This window comes from Cydia fagiglandana, chromosome 27 (assembly GCF_963556715.1).
Source record: "Cydia fagiglandana chromosome 27, ilCydFagi1.1, whole genome shotgun sequence".
NCBI classification, from domain to species: domain Eukaryota; kingdom Metazoa; phylum Arthropoda; class Insecta; order Lepidoptera; family Tortricidae; genus Cydia; species Cydia fagiglandana.
Window position 1 is genome coordinate 6,835,043 of NC_085958.1, and position 24,126 is coordinate 6,859,168.

The 24,126-nt window shown below is 44.5% G+C and overlaps 1 protein-coding gene across 1 annotated transcript; it reads left to right on the forward strand.

Annotated features, from left to right (window-relative positions):
* Nucleotides 1-1,090: 1,090 nt before the first annotated feature.
* On the forward strand, nucleotides 1,091-24,010 carry LOC134677808 (GTPase-activating protein CdGAPr-like). Its single transcript, XM_063536235.1, has 7 exons — nucleotides 1,091-1,797; nucleotides 14,421-14,518; nucleotides 15,600-15,676; nucleotides 16,683-16,783; nucleotides 17,649-17,784; nucleotides 19,222-19,378; nucleotides 23,797-24,010. Exons 1-7 carry the CDS (start codon nucleotides 1,744-1,746, stop codon nucleotides 24,008-24,010), a joined length of 837 nt encoding a protein of 278 aa, XP_063392305.1. The 5' UTR covers nucleotides 1,091-1,743.
* Nucleotides 24,011-24,126: the final 116 nt, after the last annotated feature.

Here is a 24,126-nt window from a genome sequence, read left to right on the forward strand (position 1 = left end):
GTAATCTAGTGTGCAAATTTCAACTTTCTATCTTTTGTAGTTTCGGCTCCGCGTAGCAAAAATCTCCAACCAAATTTTTCACCTTTTTACGTTTTTCTTGTAAAATTACTATGAAATTGAAAAAACAAATATCAGCAATGAATTCTACGTCTTTGGTTTATACGAAAATGATACCTAACTTGCCCTAGTACCCACCAGGATCAGAGTAGATTTTTTTTAAAGATGACGGATGGCGGCCGTCTTTGTACCCCACCCTCCCCCCACTTCAGGCTAGAAATGCTTAGAATTACTCAAATATCAGATGTGATGAAGCTCATAGCTTAATAAAAAATTTTTGGGTCATGTATGGCAGCGTTACATAACTGACTCCAGTACTTATGCTAAAAAAAACGAACTATAGAGTCGCACCAAGAAAAGTCTACAGTGATAGCCCACGCAGTGTAAGTGTTATTTATACGTCATAATTTCATACAAGTTTGACTTGATATCAAAATCGCTGCAGACTTTTCACGGTCTGAGTTTAGTGAACTTTTATTTTTGTTACAATAAGCTTTTTATTTTACTTGCCTACTCCTAATTTCACCTAAGCCCAAATAAATAAATAGCTGATAAATACCTTGGTAGGTATATCGGATTTGTATCTATTTGACTCTTGCTTGGCCAGGCCCTTTTTATCTGTTAACATTTTGTAGGAATTAGGTGATCTATCTTTCATGTTTTTTTTGAACTTGCAGTCTTATACAGTGTAGGAAATGACTGACCACAATCTTATTACCAAAACGGGCTGAAAATGAAAACAAGGTTTTACAGTTTATAATTTATACCATTAGTAACTTCTGCCCGCGACTTCTTCAGCGTGGAATGATTATGACGATGAGCTACTAACTACTGCCTACCTACGTCTTTTCCTGGGCTTCAAACTTCTAATTATCTTCATACAATATTACATCTAGATCGTTTCACCTGCTGGTATGGTTCAAGCGTGAAGATGTAACAGACAGACAGAGTTACTTTCGCATTTATAATATTAGTAGGAAAAATATACGAAAGTAAGCATTTTAAATTACCCCACTGCGGGGTAAATTCTCCGCGCCGGCAACACTGCGATCGACCGCAGTGCGCGGGGCGGGAGGCAGGGCGCTGTCAAATCGAATTATACTCCTTGATTTGCAATTATGCGTTTATTTTACGAGAAGACGCTTAAAAAACGAAAAAATAAAGTCGCTAAATTAATATAACTGTTAATTACCCGCGACGGTCGCCGCAGAAGCGTGAGAAGTGCAATGTTTGGTGTTAAAATATGTGCCGTGTATAAACTCTGGTTTCTATTTTTGTTTTGTAGCTCAGTTTAACATTAAATAATGTTTTTTGTGCCGAAATGATCTTTCGTAAGCGTTTTTAAGCATTTAAAACAGTTCCGTGCGCTTACCGAAGCGTAAATAAAACGAGAACGTAGATCAAGCTTTCGATTTCTGCCGTGCCAACTTGAAGTACAAAATTGTCCTACTTTAGTGCCAAAAATAGTAAAAATAAACACAAACCAACTTCAAAAACAGTGTAATCGTGAACGTGGCTGTGAGTCTCGCATTAAGGCTTCCATAGACTATTTTTTTATTACAATTGAAAAAAAAAATTAAAAAGTGAAAATAACGCGAATAGGTACAAGACCAAACTGACCAAAGTGTTGTCTTGACGTGTAGATAAATATTAAAGTGAACAGATTTAAAATATGATCTGGAGGATATGAGGCGGGTGTTCGGGGTTTGCTCGGAGAGCTGGTACCTGTGCGGACAGAATGTGAGCCGTAGCTGTTGGTGTTGCTTGTATGTTGTATTTTCTACTCCCTTGTTTTATTTTTTATGTCCATTAACAATCGAACCGATCATACACAAATTTTACTATGTCAATGTACCACTTAGGCCCACTTGCACCATCCCACTATTATTTATATTTATTTAAGCCTTTATTTTTCCTTAAATAGTATTTCATTATGATGTTGTTGTTTATTTTACTATATTAAGGACCCCTTTCGGGTATAGGCCTCCTTCAATTCTTTCCACCTTTTTCGGTCTTTTGCCGTGATCAGCCAATTTTCTCCGGCTGTGGCTATGATGTCCCTGGACCATCTTGTTATGGGTTTTCCCGCCTTCCTTTTGCCATGGGGTCCTGGCCACTTTGTGACTTTGTTGGTCCATCTGTCACCATCCCACTAACCTGGGGTTAACATGCTGTCTGGTGCCGGCATCAGAAAAGCTTAGCACCACCCCATCTCGTCCTGTTGGTGTCTAAGGGAAAACTGACGACAGATATGCATATGAGCAAGGCTCGCCCGTATCCTTAGCGGGGTCCTTGCTCACAAGAGCTGTGTGCGCGTCACATACAAAAAAAAAAAGCTGGGGTTAACCAGGCTAACCAGTTAAACCGTTAACCCAGTGTCAAATTGTACTGGTAACCATGGTAACCTCAGGTATAACCAGTTAACCCCGGGTTAGTGGAATGATGCAAGTGGCGCTTAAATGGTAAGGTCAATATGGAGAAGACTGTCCATCAGGTATCTACAGCTAAGCTATCTACATACAGTTTACATGCAGTTTGCATACTCTACATGCAGTTTGCATACTCTACATGCAGTTTGCATACTTTACATGCAGTTTTCATACTCTACATGCAGTTTTATTGCTTCTAACATGCGTTTGTGCACATACTGCCCTTACAGAAGGTTGGTAGAGCTTCCTGAGGGCCTACCGCGAACCTCGTTCAACATGTTGTCTCTCTGTCGCACTTGTTGATTCGTACATAAGTGTGACAGGGAGGCAACATGTCGAACATGGTTCGTGGTAGGCCCTCTGTTTTCTGTCTGCGTCTTAGAGATGTATGTGTACAAATAAGATAATTCCTACATTGTGATGAATTTATCAACCAAAATTTTTATAAGCTGGTCTTCTCCTCGTTAACATTATTCTATTTCTTTTTTAAACCCCCATATTTTTTATTGCAAATAATGAAATCAGTGGTGGCCAAAACGTTAATGCAATTGAAAATTCTTAACCATTAACCAGTACAAATTGAACCATAAGCTGTAATTGTCCAATACCGTTCACGGTTCAATTTGTAATGGTTAATGGTCAATTGCAATTAACGATCGGCCAACACAGAATGAAATGCTTCAATGATAAAGTCACATTATGTGTATGGTCAATGTAGAGCTCCTTATTTATTTTTGAAAGCCTAAAAGTGTTTCTCCTTAATTTAGTTCTTATGAGTCCAGTTTGCTTGAAGACTAAAAGATATTATTATTTTATGATTATTTTGCATGTTTCAGTCTAGACTAGTGATTTGTAAATACAGCCAGTTTTTGTGGTTTGTGCTGTTGTACAATCTTTGTCTAAGTCGGGGGCAGTGGCGGATTTGCCCTAATGCACAGTAGGCCCAGGCCTAGGGCGGCAAGATGTTTAGGGGCGGCAAATTGGGACAAAAAATTCGCTGATGGTAACAAGAAATAACTCAAAATGTAGTCAATATTATGGGTGCCTTGAAAGGGGCGGCTACAGGGCCTGCGGCCTAGGGCGGCAAAGACTGCAAATCCGCCACTGGTCGGGGGTCTCCAAGCTTTTTTACCTGAGGGCCATATTGTGCCTCAGAGACGCGGGCCACCATCGGTTTTTGCGCTGGGGGAGGTTGTCTGGTTGCTGCTGTTAGGAATAGTTCCACTCTCAATGAACGCTGAACCCCTGGAGCCTGGCTCCCGGGGGTCGGACAGTGGGCACTCGCTTTGGGTGTCGGCGGGCCGGATTGGAACGCGCCGCGGGCCGGATTTGGTCCGCGGGCTGGGGTTTGGAGACCCCTGGTCTAATATTATTATTACTCCTTATTTACCTAACACCCATATTTACCATTAAAAACTTAAATTATATTAAGATGAGAGAATGTTTAGTAACATTATTAAAATTTTGTATACTTAACTCTCAAAGAAAGGATTTTGTAAGTTATTAGACTCTGGCCATGCTAACCACCTGTTAACTGTTAACCCCGGGTTAGTGGGATGCAAGGGCCTAATTAGAATATAATTGCAAGTTACAGTAAACTTAAAAACAAACAAGGCAAATATACAAATAATTTCTGTTGTTTAGTATGATAGCTATGTTACAACGATGTTGATGAGTCCCTACAATTAATTACTATGATTCGTTTTCCTTATTCTTCTACTTTGCATAGTTTGTTGTGTCACTTGATATTTCTTGTTAATGTACATACAGAAACGTAGATAGCATTTATTTTTAGACACAATTTCTATTTTAAAACCCGTATAAAACTATAAAGAGTAAGTAATTTGATTGTGACGTCACATGCTAGTGTTTCATAATTATAAATTCTATAGTAGCAAGATCGTTTTGACAGTTCGAAAAAACCGGGCAAGTGCGAGTCGGACTCGCGCACGAAGGGTTCCGTATCACAATGCAAAAAAAAACCCAAAAAAAACAAAAAAAAAACGGTCACCCATCCAAGTACTGACCACTCCCGACGTTGCTTAACTTTGGTCAAAAATCACGTTTGTTGTATGGGAGCTAGATATGAGCGCCGCGCCGGCGCGCCGCCGCCGCCGACAAAATTTACGCGCCGCCGCCGCCGACGCTGCGCTAACGGCGTGGCATCGGCGTGACCTTGTTAGATACTACTACTTTCAGAATCAGATTTTATCTAGTTAAGATCTTTAACGGCGCCACTCTGAATAGCTTATAGACATTCAAAAGGTAGTTTAGGTCCATATAATTCAAAAATATCGAAGGTAAATTCAAACTTTCTGTCTGGTAACCGCGCTACTAGTCTTAGGACAACGAAATTATACATTTTGCTAGCTGGTTAGGTAATCCGTCATTCACCGCGAAATTAACCATTGAAGGCATGGCTGAAATGTTTTTAAAATGTGTAAAAAGGGGTTAATTTCAGATATTAAGCATTTCCGCGTCCAAAGGAAGGGCGTCGGAGAGGGAAACGGCTCTCATTTAAACTTTGCCATTGTTCAAATTTCAAACTTTGCTCTCTCGAAGCTCAATCTTTGGCGCTATCTGAACCGCCAAGTTTTCGGCTCTGTTTGGAGCTCAACTTTCGGCCTCGCTTTAAAAATGTTGTTGATCATTGGTTTTTGTCCGATCTTAGCTCCACTGCAGCACGGCCTTTGGCCTCGCACGAATGCGCCTGCATCTTCAAGTTTTTAACATTATGGCCTCGGTCTTTATCGGCCTTCGGAATTGCTTACACTGTGCACTGGACCACTAGTTCAATTCTAAGCTCTGCTCTCTAGCAGCTTGGTCTTCGGCCTTGCACAGAAGCGCACCGCAATCGGCGCCCCAGGCATTCGGCCGTCAGCCAAGCTCACAATTGGCGTTCGATTCTAAGCTGTATGCTTAATACCAGCAGCTCAGCTTCTGGCCTCGCATGCTCGCATGGGAAGGCGTCGGAATCAGGTCTTCGGTGTTAGGTGGAGCTCGAGCCTCACCTTTAGACATCAATCGGTTTTGTTCGGTTGATTTTGGTTAACGACAAAGCTTGATTTTCCTCACTTCGGCTCTTTAGAATATCGACAAGACGTTTTCCTGATGATTCAGTCAATCCGCTACTGTATAGTTAGCACAAAAGATAAGGGCCTCGCAAAGATCTTCCGGCCAGGGCCTCACCAAGATTAAGACCTGCTCTGATCCAGCGTGATGCCGTTTGTGCGAGTGATTATACTATATAAAACTATTTTTCGTAAGTTTATTCAATAAATTATCCTTGAAATAGAAAAATGCATTTATTTTATAACTTTCTTACAGCAAAAACATGTTTTTTCGGTAAAATTTCGGTTTGAATTATTTTTTCATTAATCTAAGGTGTTTCAAGGCCACGCCGCCGATTCGCCGCCGCCGCCGACCGATTTTGACCGGCGCGCCGCCGCCGGCTAAATGCCTATCGGCGCTCATATCTAATGGGAGCCCTGTTTAAATCTTTATTTTATTCTGTTTTTAGTATTTGTTGTTATAGCGGCAACAGAAATACATAATCTGAAAATTTCAACTGTCTAGCTATCACGGTTCGTGAGATACAGCCTGGTGACAGACGGACGGACGGACGGACGGACAGCGAAGTCTTAGTAATATAGGGTCCCGTTTTGCCCTTTGGGTACGGAACCCTAAAAAGACACTGATTTGACTAGTTCTCAAATACCCTATTGTATGTGCGTTGCTTACGTTGCGTGCCCTATGCATTTAGTTATGTGTAACAATGTGACATCTATTAAGAAATTCCATACATTAGAACGAGCTTATGAGTTATGAGCATGCATACCTTAGTTATGATAGTCTTCATAAGTATCTGATGTGTTTCGGCCAATTGGCCACGTTTTTCCCAAGTATTTGTGTTTCATCCCTTTCCTTCATATCTCAAACGAAAGTGATGCACATATAAATAGCTATGCTGTGTAACTCGTGATTTCTATGTGTAAAACCAAATTTTATGCGATTATGTGTCTATTCTTCTATAATCATAGAACCTAAAATCGCTTGCTTAGAAACTAGCTTTCTGGTCATCTAAGCGTATTCCATACGATTGACTCGTATACATATTAACATACACATACATTAATATACGGCCGTCGCACGCCCACTACAGTGTTAAGGTCACATATAATACGTTTATTGCCGTCTGTTACGATGAATTTGGCCTTAGGATCCTCTTGAGAGCTGGACTTATTAATTTTATTAGACCTGTGGCTATTTTAGGAATAGGTAGTTTAAAACCAACATTTAGTAGTAAATATTTTACTACGATTGGAAAACCGGTAGTAAATTGATTCAAATACAGGGTCATTTTTAGTGTTCCGTACAAAACTTTGTTCACGGAACACTTATGGGATCACTTCGGTCTTGTTGGACCGTTAGCCATATTGTGCGAGGTGATTAGGTAGGCCATGAACCAGGCCAGGCCTGAACAACTTTTTCTATGAGATCAACCCCGAAATGCCAAAAAAAAAATTCAAACTTTCCAAAAATGACCCTGTATAATATGTAGAAAACGAAAAGAGTACAGTCGCCTGCAATAATATGTTACTCTTCGAAGGCTTTTATGTGACTCGCTCTTACGGCTCTACAAATAAGATCGTGTCAGATATTTTTGCGGCCTTCCTTGTATAACATATTATTGCAGGTGATTGTACAAGCACAGAATAAGTAATTTATACAGAATGGTCACGCTCCACCCCGCCCCGAATGGAGTTACTTCACCCCGCGGGGATTGACAGACTCAGTTTGATTAGAAATGCGATGACGGAACGTGCATAAAGGCAAAGAGAATTTGAAATAGAGAGTTACTGCCATGGTAAATTATGTAGATTACATTACATTTACTGCCATCTTTCGACAGAGGATTAAAACTGTTAGAACGCCATTTGACTTTGATCATTTTTCTTTCACTGATATGTGTTAACTCGTTTAATACATCATCAACATCAACATTTATTCAGCAAATAGGCCACAAGGGCACTTTTACACGTCAACATTGAATTTACATAAAAGCAAAAATAATAACATCAACAATTTTATAAAATAAAACTAACAATTCAATCTAACGTATTACAATTACTAAGAGATGTATATGGTCTTAATATTAATATTAACGCCATCTACTCGAGAGTGATGGCTCGAAAAGATTGCACCAAACCTTTAGCCTATAGTTAAGTAGACGGCGTTAATATTAATATTTACTAAGTTAACACAAATCAGTCAAATAATAAGGATCAAAGTCAAATGGCGATCTAACAATTTATGTACTGTCGAAAGATGGCAGTAAATTTACAGTGGCTACATAATTTACTTTAACAATCCGCACTGAGAGAAAAATCATCACCAGGAATTAAAAAACAGTTCTGTACTGGGGGAAGAAATGAAGTTTTAGTAATAATTATGGACGTTTGACTATTTCTGTAAAGTTTATTTATTTCTACAAACAGCTCAGTAATCCCAAATATAATTTCAACAAACAGATAATAGAAATTGCAAAAGTCAATTTGTTCCTATTAGTTAACTCTCCTTGTCCCCGGATTAAGTTTATTTTTGTAATTCTAAGTGTGTTTTTGTTGTACTTTTCTCTCAGTGCGTCTCTATACCCTCTATTCTCTGTGATAAAGGTATCCGTCCGCCGTGTGACAGTGCGTAAAGGCCTCGGTAGTATTAATCGTACGCAAAACATCTGGTAGACAATTAGTTCAACAATGCATGATTCATAAGTCGTCGGTTGACGCGCGCCTCATAGTAATTACGAGCTAATTCTAATGCTGAATAGAAATTAATCCGACTGGGTACATCCGCGAGACGTGGTAGACATTGCGTCGCTGTGGAATCACTAAAACTTTTATTACCTACCTATTTATTAGGTAAAGTCATCAGCAATAGTATCTTACACATCTAGGGCCGCAAAAATATATGACGCGCTCTTATTGCGCTCCAAATAAGAACGTGTCACATATTTTTGCGGCCCTAATTGTGTAAGATACTATTGCTGATGACTGTACTAATCCGGTACTTATTAACAAAACACATACTAGTACATATGTACAGTCAAGGATAATTAAATTTATGTACCATTTCATCCTCCTCCTCTTTTCTGTTCTCTTCTTCCTCGCTTTATGCTGGCATTTTTGCCACGGCTCATGAGAGCCTGGGGTCCGATTGACAACTAATCCCATAATTTGACGTAGGCACTAGTTTTTACGAAAACCCAGAGGGGAAACTAGGCCTTATTGGGATTAGTCCGGTTTTGTGTTCTGTTTGTTTTCCTTCACCGAAAAGCGACTGGCAAATATTAAATGATATTTCGTACATAAGTTCTGAAAAACTCATTGGTACGAGCTTGGGTTTGAACCCGCGACTTCCGGATTGAAAGTCGCACGCTCTTACCGCTAGGCCACCACCGCTTCTTAATTATTCAATGCAATATATCTGTACGGATAGTACATCTGTACCAGATGATCTGATGGAAAATAATGCCTACAATCCTACATATCACCAGGCGTGGCTCACTCCGCGATTCCGTCGCTTTGCTACAGGTAGCTAAAAGTACATCCGTTCCGCCCCAATTTTCGGGAAAGCCATAAGCCGCGCGTGGCGCTGTCGCCACCTAGCGGCCATATCTGTGCTGATCGTAACAGATGCGTTTTGTTAGAGAGTGAGTCTCCTGTACCTAGTCATCATCATCATCATCTCAGCCACAAGACGTCCACTGCTGAACATAGGCCTCCCCCTTTTTTGGGGGGTAAATGCCATAATCGCCACGCTTGGCAGGCGGGTTGGCGATCGCAGTCGAGTACACCGAATTTGAGGGACGCTGCTGCCCGTCCACCGGTGGTCTTGGACGTTGTTTAAGGACATACCCGGGTCCAGGTACCTAGTACCTAGTACCTACTATTATTTATTCTGTGATACCACATACATACATTCCCAAGTCGAGTCGTCCGTCCGTCCCTCCGCAACTTTGTAGTATATTTTACGAGACACGAAATAGACAACTGACCTGGTTCCCCGACTTTTATTACTGTTGTAAAATGCGGGAAGAGATCCCGAACGCGGCCCGAACTTGGAATACGTGCTCGTAAATCTTCGTTTACAACTATATTCATTGTTGTAAAACCATAAACGGGATTACATTGTTATTAGTTTGAGTCTAGTACGGCTACAAAGAGTTGGCATTTGACTTTTTTAATTTTTTAGGGTTCCGTACCCAAAGGGTAAAACGGGACCCTATTACTAAGACTTCGCTGTCCGTCCGTCCGTTTGTCACCAGGCTGTATCTCACGAACCGTGATAGCTAGACAGTTGAAATTTTCACAGATGATGTATTTCTGTTGCCGCTATAACAACAAATACTAAAAACAGAATAAAATAAAGATTTAAATGGGGCTCCCATACAACAAACGTGATTTTTGACCAACGTCGGGAGTGGTCAGTACTTGGATGGATGACCGTTTTTTTTTTTTGCTTTTTTTTTTTTTGCATTTTGGTACGGAACCCTTTGTGCGCGAGTCCGACTCGCACTTGTTTTTATTTGAACCTGAGGTGGATGAGCTCTCATCTCATCTGTATGACTAGAATAGGCGCGGAGACATGTCTCTTCCTTTATGCTAGGAGGGCAATATACTTACGAGTACTTACTCCTCTGGCGCAGCGACCCAAAGTGTGTTTTGGCCTCCAACACGACTGCTCGCCACTGATCCCGGTTCGGTGCCGTTTCTCGCCAGTTTTCAACCCGGAGCTCGCGCAGATCAGCGTCCACCACATCCGCCCATCGATCGATACCTAGGTCGACCGACCGAGCGGCGTCCTATCGGTTTTCCCTCAAACGCTCTTTTCACCGCCCGATCACCTCCCATTCGCTCAAGATGGCCGAGCCACCGAAGCCTTTGCAATATACAATAGTAATTTGATGTACAAATATCTTACAAATACGAAAAGCGCTGGTGGCCTAGCGGTAAGAGCATGCGACTTTTAATCCGGAGGTCGCGGGTTCAAACCCCGGCTCGTACCAATGAGTTTTTCGGAACTTATGTACGAAATATCATTTGATATTTGCCAGTCGCTTTTCGGTGAAGGAAACGGCGTGAGGAAACCGGACTAATCCCAGTAAGGCCTAGTTTCCCCTCTGGGTTGGAAGGTCAGATGGCAGTCGCTTTCGTAAAAACTAGTGCCTACGTCAAATCGTGGGATTAGTTGTCAAGTGGACCCCAGGCTCCCATGAGCCGTGGCAAAATGCCGGGATAACGCCAGGAAGAAGAAGAAGAAGAATTAAATGTACAATATCTTACAAATAAGTGCAATTTGGCCGCACTTAAAGATAGTACGTTACGATAGTACTTTCTAGTACGTTGTGTCAGTCATCACGGTCGTATCTCCGACATTCATCGACACTTATCTGAAATTCTGAGATAAGTGTAGGAGTGGAAATGCGCGTTTATGATCATTTAACGAGCCTTATCTCGAGTGCTCTCGGCACGCGACAATCTTAGACGGCTCAAGTGGTCACGAACGTTCTTTTCCGAATACGTAACACCTATTTTTATACCCCAGAAATGCTTCTGCCCGATAGCAAATTCTACCTCCGATTTGATCTCAATAAAGGATGAATTTCGAGATTTATTTATCGTGAAATTCCTAGGCATATCGTGAAACGTGAAAATTTTTGATTCGTACCCTGAGTCGACGGAGCCCCGCTAGCGGGGCTCCTATTTCTGGGCAGTTTGCCTTATCCTACCTATATATTGGATTAATGTGACAATCGTTAAAACATTACACAGGAACATTACGATCTGCCTGATCTTTACGATCGGCCGCCGACATATACAAAATAGTGATATAATCAGGCTTTTTAATCTTGCACATTTTTTAGGCCACTCAGCAAGCTTCGTGTGCCCTAAACACGGTACTCGACTGAAAAGCTCTCATTATATCTGGATTGTATAAAATACTATTATTTACCAACGTTTCAACACAGGTTTCACTGGTTCGTTAGTCGCGTTCACGACCAGTGAAACCTGTATCGAAACGTCGATAAATAAAAGTAATAAAATAAATTCGCGTTCGCGATAGACCCGTCTATAAATGTGAATTTCGTGATATTGTTCTTTCCCGGGGCTAGGGTTGCCATACGCCCGGATTTGTCCGGATATGTCAGGATTTTTGACCCTTTGTCCGGATTGCGGCCGGACTTGGCAAGTGGCCGGATTTTTAGGAATGACCTTATAAAAAAATGTTCAGGTGATATACTGCGTAGAATGCGATACGGGGTCGGGCGGAGGGAAAGGGAAAGGTAGATCCACGATCTAGACACGCGGCAGCGTGTCAAGCCAAGTTCAAGCAAAGGAACTGGCTAGCCAGCGCCAAGTGTAATATTACACGAACCACTTGGTGCCACTTTTGACCCTTCTATAACTCAAAACATCTTTAACGTAAACACATAAAACTACGTGTGTTTAATTATATCCATAAGGACATCTAGAAGCCCAAATTTCATGAAGCTAGCTCAAACGGTTATAATTGTTATAAAGATATGAAGGTCAAAAAGTCGTAAATTTTAAGACTGACTGACATACCTATAGTACCTAAACCTAACCTACTTCCAGATGACCTATAAGGATGAAATTTGGAATCCAGCTCAGTTATTGTGTGAAAGCGTAGGAAAAAATCGAAAAATTAAAAAAAGTTATAAAATAGGGGGGGTCCCCATACAAAAAAACCATTTTTTATTGTGACTGACATATAAGTACCTAAACCTAACCTACTTCCAGATGACCTAGAAGGATGAAATTTGGAATCCAGCTCAGTTATTGTGTGAAAGCGTAGGAAAAAATCTAAAAATTAAAAAAAGTTATAAAATAGGGGGGGTCCCCATACAAAAAAACCATTTTTTATTGTGACTGACATATAAGTACCTAAACCTAACCTACTTCCAGATGACCTAGAAGGATGAAATTTGGAATCCAGCTCGGTTATTGTGTGTAAGCGTAGGAAAAAATCTAAAAACAAAAAAAAGTTAATAAATAGGGGGGGTTCCCATACAAATTTCTTTTTTATTGTGACTGACATATAGTACCTAAACCTAACCTACTTCCAGATGACCTAGAAGGATGAAATTTGGAATCCAGCTCGGTAATTGTGTGTAAGCGTAGGAAAAAATTTAAAAATAAAAAAAGTTAAAAAATAGGGGGGGTCCCCATACAAAAAACCTGTAATACGCGCTAAACAACCGGCCCACGGTGTGTCGTTGGCGGCGCGTGGCACCACATAATTAATACAAAGAACAGAAGTAAAAAACATGCAGCGGAAACACAAGAAAAAACATTAAATCTCAATACCTGCCTAGTTTTCTTTACAAAAAGTATTGATATCCCATCAAAAACATAAATGTAAAAAAGGAGAGCCAAGTTCAATACAAAAATTATGCTTGGCTGTGGGGTTCGCCGCAAAAAGAATGGAGATTTAAATGAGTGCCAAGTTCTATGCAAAATCCAAATATGTATTTATAGGAACAAAATAACATTATAAACAAGTATTAAACTCTATTTCTTTGCTTTATTGGATACCTATAACAATTGCTGTTATTTAAAAAAAATGTGAGATCTTAAAGTAGGTTAGATTTGGCTTGGCCAGTTTTTATCAGAATTACAAAATATATATGTTGAATAACTTTATAAAATGATTGATGTAATGAAAACTGGCCAAGTCAAATCTAACCTGCTTTAAGATCTCGCATTTTTTTTAAATAACAGCAATTGTTATAGGTATCCAATAAAGCAAAGAAATAGAGTTTAATACTTGTTTATAATGTTATTTTGTTCCTATAAATACATATTTGGATTTTGCATAGAACTTGGCACTCATTTAAATCTCCATTCTTTTTGCGGCGAACCCCACAGCCAAGCATAATTTTTGTATTGAACTTGGCTCTCCTTTTTTACATTTATGTTTTTGATGGGATACAGTACACCGCAGAGAGCAGCGCGCCGCCGGGGCGTCGTTTAAGCTACGCCAAATATCTGTTACAAGAAATGTCCGTATTTTTAGGGTGATGTTAGGATTTTTATCAGGACATTTAATTCTTTCATATGGCAACCCTACCCGGGGCTCCATCTGCATACCAAAAATCTAAGTCGGCTCAGCACCTAAGCCCTTTGACCGCCGAAGATTATTCAAATTAATTCATTTATACATAATTCCCTTCTATTATCTTTTTTGTTAAAATTTATTTATTAAAAGCTTGTCTAGATACTGGAGGAGCTATGGTTACCTATAATTGGACAAACGTTTACCTTTAAAGTTATGTAAGCTGCAGATTATTTTTACAAGCTTTTATTTAGTTTCACCTGACCGTTGTCTGTCTGTCTGTGTGTGTGTAATCAAATCTTGCAAGTTAAATTTGATCCATTTCCCGGTTTCTGATTGAGCTGAAATATTGCATGCATGTATAAATCGGATGACAATACAATATGATGGTACCATCGAGCTGATCTGATGATGGAGACAGGAGGTGGCCATAAGAACTCTGTGATGAAACAACGCAACCTAATTGTGTTAGGGGTTTTTAGAATCGTCTAGATGAGTATTAGTTGTCTGTCGTAAGAAAAGTACAGTCAGCGATAAAAGCTTGTACCAAAAATGAAATTTTTGCCAAAAACTTATTATTTCATGATGTATTTTATGTTGGTGACCCTAAAACAAAAAAGTCAACGTTTTGCGTCGGGGGTTACAAAATGCGATGCCAATAAACACGAAAAATTCGGGACCGCTATTCATGCACCCAAATTCGCGGTCATTATCAATATTATCATACAGCCGTTTTATGCACATTGCGATATATTTTTTGTACGATGACTAAATGCTGTTTTCTTTTATTTCCAGGGCTCCCCTCACGGCTCCGTGATGTCCTGCCAGTCGCTGGCGGCGCGAGCGTTCGCGGAGCCAGACAAATCAGAGGCGCACTGCTCTGGCTTCCACAGGTAATGCTCTGTTGTTTCCACAGACAAGACATCCTCCAGACTGAGCATAGTAGCGCTACCCATTCTGCCATATATATCAGGGACCGGACAACCCTTTCCGCAATAACAGCCTTTCAATGGGCGTCCCTTAAACAAGGCTAACACATTGTCAAGGCTTTCCCATTTGAACTGCAAGCCCATTCATTTGTCTTTGTGTGTCTTTGAACGGACCAATCACGGCACGGGACTCGCTCACCTCGTCCCCTGCACCCCTGTATTTTTGGCAGCATCGGTTTCATGAAAATTGCACTAGAGATTCCTAGTCTATGGTTGTTCCTTAACTTTACGCTCGCGGGTGTAACAAAGCCCTTAACCCTTACCTCGACAGCAGGGATGTTGCGGATGCAGATTCAATGACATCATGCGGATATTTAAAGGCTCACATCCGTGGATGTCAAGATTCCTCCTCCTTGTGTCGTATTCCTCATTGCTGAGGGTCGTGGCCTCCACGAATTATTTTGTGGACTAACTCCTTCCACTTGTTGCGATCTTCAGCAGTGTGCAGTGCATCATGGATTTTAGATTTAGTGCCTTCGCGGATCTGATCTGTCCATCGCATTGGGCTTCTTCCACGTGGTCGCCTTCCTTGGACTTTCCCCGTTACCAGAAGCATTTCCAGGTTGTCATTTTTCTTTCTGGCTATGTGTCCAAAGAATTAAAAAAAATCTACGAAGACAGATGGTTGACAGCCTGACAGTAACTCCCACTTCTTGTAAGATAGTACATTTGTGCGGTGTGCTGTCAATGGCACTCGAAGCATTCGCCTCCAGCATCTCAAACGCATCAATGCGAGCTCTGTCGGCCTTTTTGAGGATCCAAGTTTCCGCGCCGTAAGTGAAGATCGAGAACACCAAAGTCTTCACCAGTCCAATCTTGGTGTTTTTGGAGATTGCTCGGTCTAACCAAATCCTGTTTAGTCGAGTCATTGCGCTTTTTGCCATACCAATCCGTTTTCGTACATCCGCTTCGCACGACCAATCATTACCGTCTGGCAAAGGCCGTTATAACGCGACGAAGATGATGCTGATTGATTTGATTTCAGGTCGGTGCGGTTCAGTTCGGAGTCACGGAGCTCGACGCGCGCCTCTAACGATGTGGACTGCAAGAGGGAGACGCCGGGTGAGACACTTTACCATACCTCTCTATCTTTAGATCATCATCATATCAGCGAAAGGACGTCCACTGCTGGGCATAGGCCTCCCGCAAAGAGTTCCACAATGACCGGTCTTGCGCCACCCGCATCCAGCAGACTCCCGCGACCTTCACCACCATCAGTCCACCTTGTGGGGGGTCTACCCACGCTGCACTTTCCGGTACGTGGTCGCCACTCGAGAACCTTTCCGCCCCAATGGCCATCGGTTCTCATCGGTATCTTTAGGTATTTAAATAAAAGTAAACTAAAACTACCCTCAAATGAAATTCTCAAAACAAAAAGTTTGTACATTTCGATCACATCTTAGATTTCTATAAAAATTGGTATGCTGGTAAACTACATGAAGCCGAACAACTTCCACCATATTTCCCAAAATGATCCCAGAACATTACTTTTTTGTTACCAGATTTAACCGTGTATAATTTGTTAACCCGTGCGAAACCGGGGCGCGTCGCTAGGTTTACATAAAGTGCTTCTATACGATTACCATTTTGTGTTTTCCAGGGTCGATATCGCTGACGGCGTTGTCGCTGACGCCGGTGTCCGGCGGGGCCGCCATGAGTCAGTCGGCGCCCTCCGGCAGCGGGTTTCCGGACGCCGACACGGTACGTACAGTAGACATGTTGTCAATAGTTGACATTTGACTATTCATTCATCCAGGGTCGATATCGCTGACGGCGTTGTCGCTGACGCCGGTGTCCGGCGGGGCCGCCATGAGTCAGTCGGCGCCCTCCGGCAGCGGGTTTCCGGACGCCGACACGGTACGTACAGTAGACATGTTGTCAATAGTTGACATTTGACTATTCATTCATCCAGGGTCGATATCGCTGACGGCGTTGTCGCTGACGCCGGTGTCCGGCGGGGCCGCCATGAGTCAGTCGGCGCCCTCCGGCAGCGGGTTTCCGGACGCCGACACGGTACGTACAGTAGACATGTTGTCAATAGTTGACATTTGACTATTCATTCATCCAGGGTCGATATCGCTGACGGCGTTGTCGCTGACGCCGGTGTCCGGCGGGGCCGCCATGAGTCAGTCGGCGCCCTCCGGCAGCGCGTTTCCGGACGCCGACACGGTACGTACAGTAGACATGTTGTCAATAGTTGACATTTGACTATTCATTCATCCAGGGTCGATATCGCTGACGGCGTTGTCGCTGACGCCGGTGTCCGGCGGGGCCGCCATGAGTCAGTCGGCGCCCTCCGGCAGCGGGTTTCCCGACGCCGACACGGTACGTATAGGCCCCGTGCATGAACTACAGGGGGCGGCATAAGAGCCGTCAGATTTTTGGCGCGAGTCGTAAATGTGTCGTTTATGTTTCCGAAGTAGCCCACAAGATGGCAGAACCTACTATGCACAAGGAAACGTACCGACGAGAACGGTAGATGGTAGACTTGCTTTGGCAATGTACATGTGCGCATATGTTTCCGATTCAGGCCACAAGATGGCAGACCCTTCAACGCGCACGGTCCCTGTAGTAGAGATGTCAATAGTTGACATTTGACTATTCATTCACCACTAAACATTTTTAGTGTTCCGTACAAAACTTTGTTTACGGAACACTTATGGGATCACTTCGGTCTTGCAAATCAGTTAAATACGTTTTTTTCTTAGACATCTTCTACAATCCGTAACTGTTTAAGGTGTTCTAAAGAACACGGTTTTTAGGGTTCCGCACCCAAAGGGTAAAAACGGAACCCTATCACTAAGACTCCGCTGTCTGTCTGTCACCAGGCTGTATCTCATGAACCGTGATAGCTAGGCAGTTTAAATTTTCACAGATGTTGTAATCCTGTCGCCTCTATAACAACAAATATTATACCATGGTTACCCGTACAATTTCACACTAGGTCAAAGGTTTAACCGCTTAACCCCGGGTTAGTGGGATGGTGCAAGTGGGCCTTAGAACAATACCTAAATTATTTCCTTTTTTTTTTCAGCCACCATCGCCTGCCTCCTGCCGCTTTCCGAAGCTAGAAGAGTGTGCACATTTCCACTACGAGCGCGTATGCCTCGGCGGGCTCAGTATAGAGCTGGGGCCGGCGCAGGAACCCGCGGACTCACCTCAAGGGGAGGGTAAGCTGTCACAACCAACCTCTGTTCAAGGGGAAGCTAGAAGAGTGTGCACATTTCCACTACGAGCGTGTATGCCTCGGCGGGCTCAGTATAGAGCTGGGGCCGGCGCAGGAACCCGCGGACTCACCTCAAGGGGAGGGTAAGTTGTCACAACCAACCTCTGTTCAAGGGGAAGCTAGAAGAGTGTGCACATTTCCACTACGAGCGCGTATGCCTCTGCGGGCTCAGTATAGAGCTGGGGCCGGCGCAGGAACCCGCGGACTCACCTCAAGGGGAGGGTAAGTTGTCACAACCAACCTCTGTTCAAGGGGAAGCTAGAAGAGTGTGCACATTTCCACTACGAGCGCGTATGCCTCGGCGGGCTCAGTATAGAGCTGGGGCCGGCGCAGGAACCCGCGGACTCACCTCAAGGGGAGGGTAAGTTGTCACAACCAACCTCTGTTCAAGGGGAAGCTAGAAGAGTGTGCACATTTCCACTACGAGCGCGTATGCCTCTGCGGGCTCAGTATAGAGCTGGGGCCGGCGCAGGAACCCGCGGACTCACCTCAAGGGGAGGGTAAGTTGTCACAACCAACCTCTGTTCAAGGGGAAGCTAGAAGAGTGTGCACATTTCCACTACGAGCGCGTATGCCTCGGCGGGCTCAGTATAGAGCTGGGGCCGGCGCGGGAACCCGCGGACTCACCTCAAGGGGAGGGTAAGTTGTCACAACCGACCCCTGTCACTTCCATCCCCTGTCGGCTAGAGGTTAAGTATTTACAATAGTGGGGGAGAACTCGCGACAGAGGGTGAGTAAGTTGTTACAAATAACCCCTGGTATTTCTGAAAACTAATCCCGAGAATGCCATCTGCCATCTGACCTTCCAACCCGGATTAGTCCGGTTACCTCACAATGTTTTCCTTCACTGAAAAGCAACTGACATATGGTAAATATCTAATGGTTTGTACATAACTTCCGAAAATCTCATTGGTACGGTTTGAACCCGCGATCTCCAGATTGAAAGTCGCACGCTCTGACCGCTAGGCCACCAGCGCATTTCGCCTCGCCAAAATCGCTGTGCACTTTTTGTGATGGGGAAAAAATGTTAAACTCGCGAGAGCGTAAGACGTAGACGCTTCGTAAGACGGACACGTGACCTGATCGAAAAACTGTTAAGGCTGGCGACCACTAGACTCGCCCAGTCGAGTCGAAACGCGTAGCCGCAGAAATTCGCCTGACGAGCAATACGCGCGGAGAGTCGAATCGGCGCGCCGCGGCTATTCGTCAATGGACGCAGTTACATAGAAAATATAGGAGGCGAATTATTGCGATTCGATTCGATTCGCCTCGGCGAGTCTAGTGGACGCCAGCCTTTACAATGTCATTGAGTTTTCACTTCTGCCGGCACTCCCGGAGTGCAACCCATTGTTTTTTTTAAATTCTTTCCTTTTTGTTACAGGCTGGATATCGCTAAAGGTTCGCTCACACGTGTCGTGGCGGGACAAGTCGTCCACAAGAGCCCTCCACTGCTCCTGGTCGGAGGCGAGCGACGTCAGGGAGTGGACACTAGCTAGGAACGCGGACCACTGCCGGCAATTAGATGATATGTTGCACAGGTGACTTTACTGGATATCGCTAAAGGTTCGCTCACACGTGTCGTGACGGGACAAGTCTTCTACAAGAGCCCTCCACTGCTCCTGGTCGGAGGCGAGCGACGTCAGGGAGTGGACACTAGCTAGGAACGCGGACCACTGCCGGCAATTAGATGACATGTTACACAGGTAACTTTACTTTACTGGATATCGCTAAAGGTTCGCTCACACGTGTCGTGGCGGGACAAGTCCTCCACAAGAGCCCTCCACTGCTCCTGGTCGGAGGCGAGCGACGTCAGGGAGTGGACACTAGCTAGGAACGCGGACCACTGCCGGCAATTAGATGATATGTTGCACAGGTGACTTTACTGGATATCGCTAAAGGTTCGCTCACACGTGTCGTGACGGGACAAGTCTTCTACAAGAGCCCTCCACTGCTCCTGGTCGGAGGCGAGCGACGTCAGGGAGTGGACACTAGCTAGGAACGCGGACCACTGCCGGCAATTAGATGACATGTTACACAGGTAACTTTACTTTACTGGATATCGCTAAAGGTTCGCTCACACGTGTCGTGGCGGGACAAGTCCTCCACAAGAGCCCTCCACTGCTCCTGGTCGGAGGCGAGCGACGTCAGGGAGTGGACACTAGCTAGGAACGCGGACCACTGCCGGTAATTAGATGATATGTTGCACAGGTGACTTTACTGGATATCGCTAAAGGTTCGCTCACACGTGTCGTGGCGGGACAAGTCCTCCACAAGAGCCCTCCACTGCTCCTGGTCGGACGCGAGCGACGTCAGGGAGTGGACACTAGCTAGGAACGCGGACCACTGCCGGCAATTAGATGACATGTTGCACAGGTGACTTTACTGGATATCGCTAAAGGTCCGCTCACACGTGTCGTGGCGGGACAAGTCGTCCACAAGAGCCCTCCACTGCTCCTGGTCGGAGGCGAGCGACGTCAGGGAGTGGACACTAGCTAGGAACGCGGACCACTGCCGGCAATTAGATGACATGTTACACAGGTGACTTTACTGGATATCGCTAAAGGTCCGCTCACACGTGTCGTGGCGGGACAAGTCGTCCACAAGAGCCCTGCACTGCTCCTGGTCGGAGGCGAGCGACGTCAGGGAGTGGACGCTAGCTAGGAACGCGGACCACTGCCGGCAATTAGATGACATGTTACACAGGTGACTTTACTGGATATCGCTAAAGGTCCGCTCACACGTGTCGTGGCGGGACAAGTCCTCCACAAGAGCCCTCCGCTGCTCCTGGTCGGAGGCGAGCGACGTCAGGGAGTGGACACTAGCTAGGAACGCGGACCACTGCCGGCAATTAGATGACATGTTGCACAGGTGACTTTACTTTACTGGATATCGCTAAAGGTCCGCTCACACGTGTCGTGGCGGGACAAGTCTTCCACAAGAGCCCTCCACTGCTCCTGGTCGGAGGCGAGCGACGTCAGGGAGTGGACGCTAGCTAGGAACGCGGACCACTGCCGGCAATTAGATGACATGTTGCACAGGTGACTTTACTGGATATCGCTTAAGGTTCGCTCACACGTGTCGTGACGGGACAAGTCGTCCACAAGAGCCCTCCACTGCTCCTGGTCGGAGGCGAGCGACGTCAGGGAGTGGACGCTAGCTAGGAACGCGGACCACTGCCGGCAATTAGATGACATGTTGCACAGGTGACTTTACTGGATATCGCTTAAGGTTCGCTCACACGTGTCGTGACGGGACAAGTCGTCCACAAGAGCCCTCCACTGCTCCTGGTCGGAGGCGAGCGACGTCAGGGAGTGGACGCTAGCTAGGAACGCGGACCACTGCCGGCAATTAGATGACATGTTGCACAGGTGACTTTACTGGATATCGCTTAAGGTTCGCTCACACGTGTCGTGGCGGGACAAGTCCTCCACAAGAGCCCTCCACTGCTCCTGGTCGGAGGCGAGCGACGTCAGGGAGTGGACGCTAGCTAGGAACGCGGACCACTGCCGGCAATTAGATGACATGTTGCACAGGTGACTTTACTAAAGGTTCGCTCACACGTGTCGTGGCGGGACAAGTCGTCCACAAGAGCCCTCCACTGCTCCTGGTCGGAGGCGAGCGACGTCAGGGAGTGGACGCTAGCTAGGAACGCGGACCACTGCCGGCAATTAGATGACATGTTGCACAGGTGACTTTACTGGATATCGCTTAAGGTTCGCTCACACGTGTCGTGACGGGACAAGTCGTCCACAAGAGCCCTCCACTGCTCCTGGTCGGAGGCGAGCGACGTCAGGGAGTGGACGCTAGCTAGGAACGCGGACCACTGCCGGCAATTAGATGACATGTTGCACAGGTGACTTTACTGGATATCGCTTAAGGTTCGCTCACACGTGTCGTGACGGGACAAGTCGTCCACAAGAGCCCTCCACTGCTCCTGGTCGGAGGCGAGCGACGTCAGGGAGTGGACGCTAGCTAGGAACGCGGACCACTGCCGGCAATTAGATGACATGTTGCACAGGTGACTTTACTGGATATCGCTTAAGGTTCGCTCACACGTGTCGTGGCGGGACAAGTCCTCCACAAGAGCCCTCCACTGCTCCTGGTCGGAGGCGAGCGACGTCAGGGAGTGGACACTAGCTAGGAACGCGGACCACTGCCGGCAATTAGATGACATGTTGCACAGGTGACTTTACTTTACTAAAGGTTTGCTCACACGTGTCCTGGCGGGACAAGTCTAACAAGAGCCCTCCACTGCTCCTGGTCGGAGGCGAGCGACGTCAGGGAGTGGACGCTAGCTAGGAACGCGGACCACTGCCGGCAATTAGATGACATGTTGCACAGGTGACTTTACTGGATATCGCTTAAGGTTCGCTCACACGTGTCGTGGCGGGACAAGTCCTCCACAAGAGCCCTCCACTGCTCCTGGTCGGAGGCGAGCGACGTCAGGGAGTGGACGCTAGCTAGGAACGCGGACCACTGCCGGCAATTAGATGACATGTTGCACAGGTGACTTTACTGGATATCGCTAAAGGTTCGCTCACACGTGTCGTGGCGGGACAAGTCCTCCACAAGAGCCCTCCACTGCTCCTGGTCGGAGGCGAGCGACGTCAGGGAGTGGACACTAGCTAGGAACGCGGACCACTGCCGGCAATTAGATGACATGTTACACAGGTGACTTTACTTACTTGGGTCGATCAACTATTTCTTGTTGACAGAAGATGACACAACAGAAGACAATAGTAGCATAGTTTGTTAGAACTGCTGTACCATGTTCTACAAACGTGCTTGGTAGATGTCCCATTATGGTAAGGCCAACTCACAAAACAATCAAGTTTGTTTCATTTAAATACGAAAAAACTAGTATTTTAAGAGTGACCCAGGAGACCGTAACCATGGCAACGAGTGACAAGAAAATTTTGACGACCGGTCTGGCCTAGTGGGTAGTGACTCTGCCTATGAAGCCGATGGTCCCGGGTTCGAATCCTGGTAAGGGCATTTATTTGTATGATGATACAGATATTTGTTCCTGAGTCATGGTTGTTTTCTATGTATTTAAGTATTTATATACAGTGGAACCTGGATAATTGCAATCTCACGGGACCGGCCAGTTTTTGTCAATTAACCAGGTTTTTCATTTAAGCAGGTCGTGTCAATTAACGAGGTTCAAAAAATCGTTGTGTCAATTATAGAGGTTTTCATTAATAGAGGTTGCGTTCTGACAAATTTCTTTTATGGAGGTGCAAATAACCCTTTAAAGTAGATTTACACGCTTACGTTCTGGGTTTCTGGTCTATATATTGCTTCTGTCTATACTTGCACTTTTACACTAAGTACATTAATTACCACTTTATTTTCTTATCATTTGCGTTTAAAAAATTCCCTTGAATTGTAGAAGAAAGTTTTATTAGAATGTAAAAAGCATACTTTGTTTTTTATTGATCACAACTATTTCACCTACTACAGGCTGTGATAGATACCCAATAAATAAATTGAATTCTGGATGGAGATATAAATGAAATGATCAGTGCTATTAAAATATTGTTTTTGCTGTCTACAACTACATTATTTCAATTACAGAGGTAATAAGTAAGACTCGTTTCAATAATAGAGGTAAAAACAAGAGCAACAATAACGGATTTTTTTAACACTGTGTCAATTATAGAGGTCTTAAGTTAGGATGTGGTCAATTACAGAGTCAAAATTACGAAGAAAAGCACTAAAATCTAAATTGCAATTATAGAGGCCTTTTGGTCTCAAGGGACCGGGACCGGACTTTTGGTTGCAATTATTGAGGTTTTCCATTTATCCAGGTGCCAATTAACCAGGTTTCACTGTATTATATATATCGTTGTCTGAGTACCCACAACACAAGCCTTCTTGGGCTTACCGTGGGGCTTAGTCAATTTGTGTAAAAAATGTCCTATAATATTTATTTATTACTTTATATTCTTCACAGATGCATATATGACCGAAAAGTCTCTGGCCTGCCCAATCTCACCGAGAAGATCAACAGCTCCCTAGACGAGACGGAGTACAGGAGCCTCATAGCGGACTATATGCACCATCTGTCCATTATAGCGGACGACTCCATCAACTGCGGACCAGTTCTTAATTGGCTACAGATGGACAACAAAGGTAAGCGTATAAAATTACAATACATTAATGATTAGAAATTATTTAAAACTCTTTCCTGGTTCGACATTCTGACCTCCACCGATGAACACCTGCCAGGCGTCCAGGCCCACTGTTCTGACCTCCACCGATGAACAACTGACAAATGCCTGAA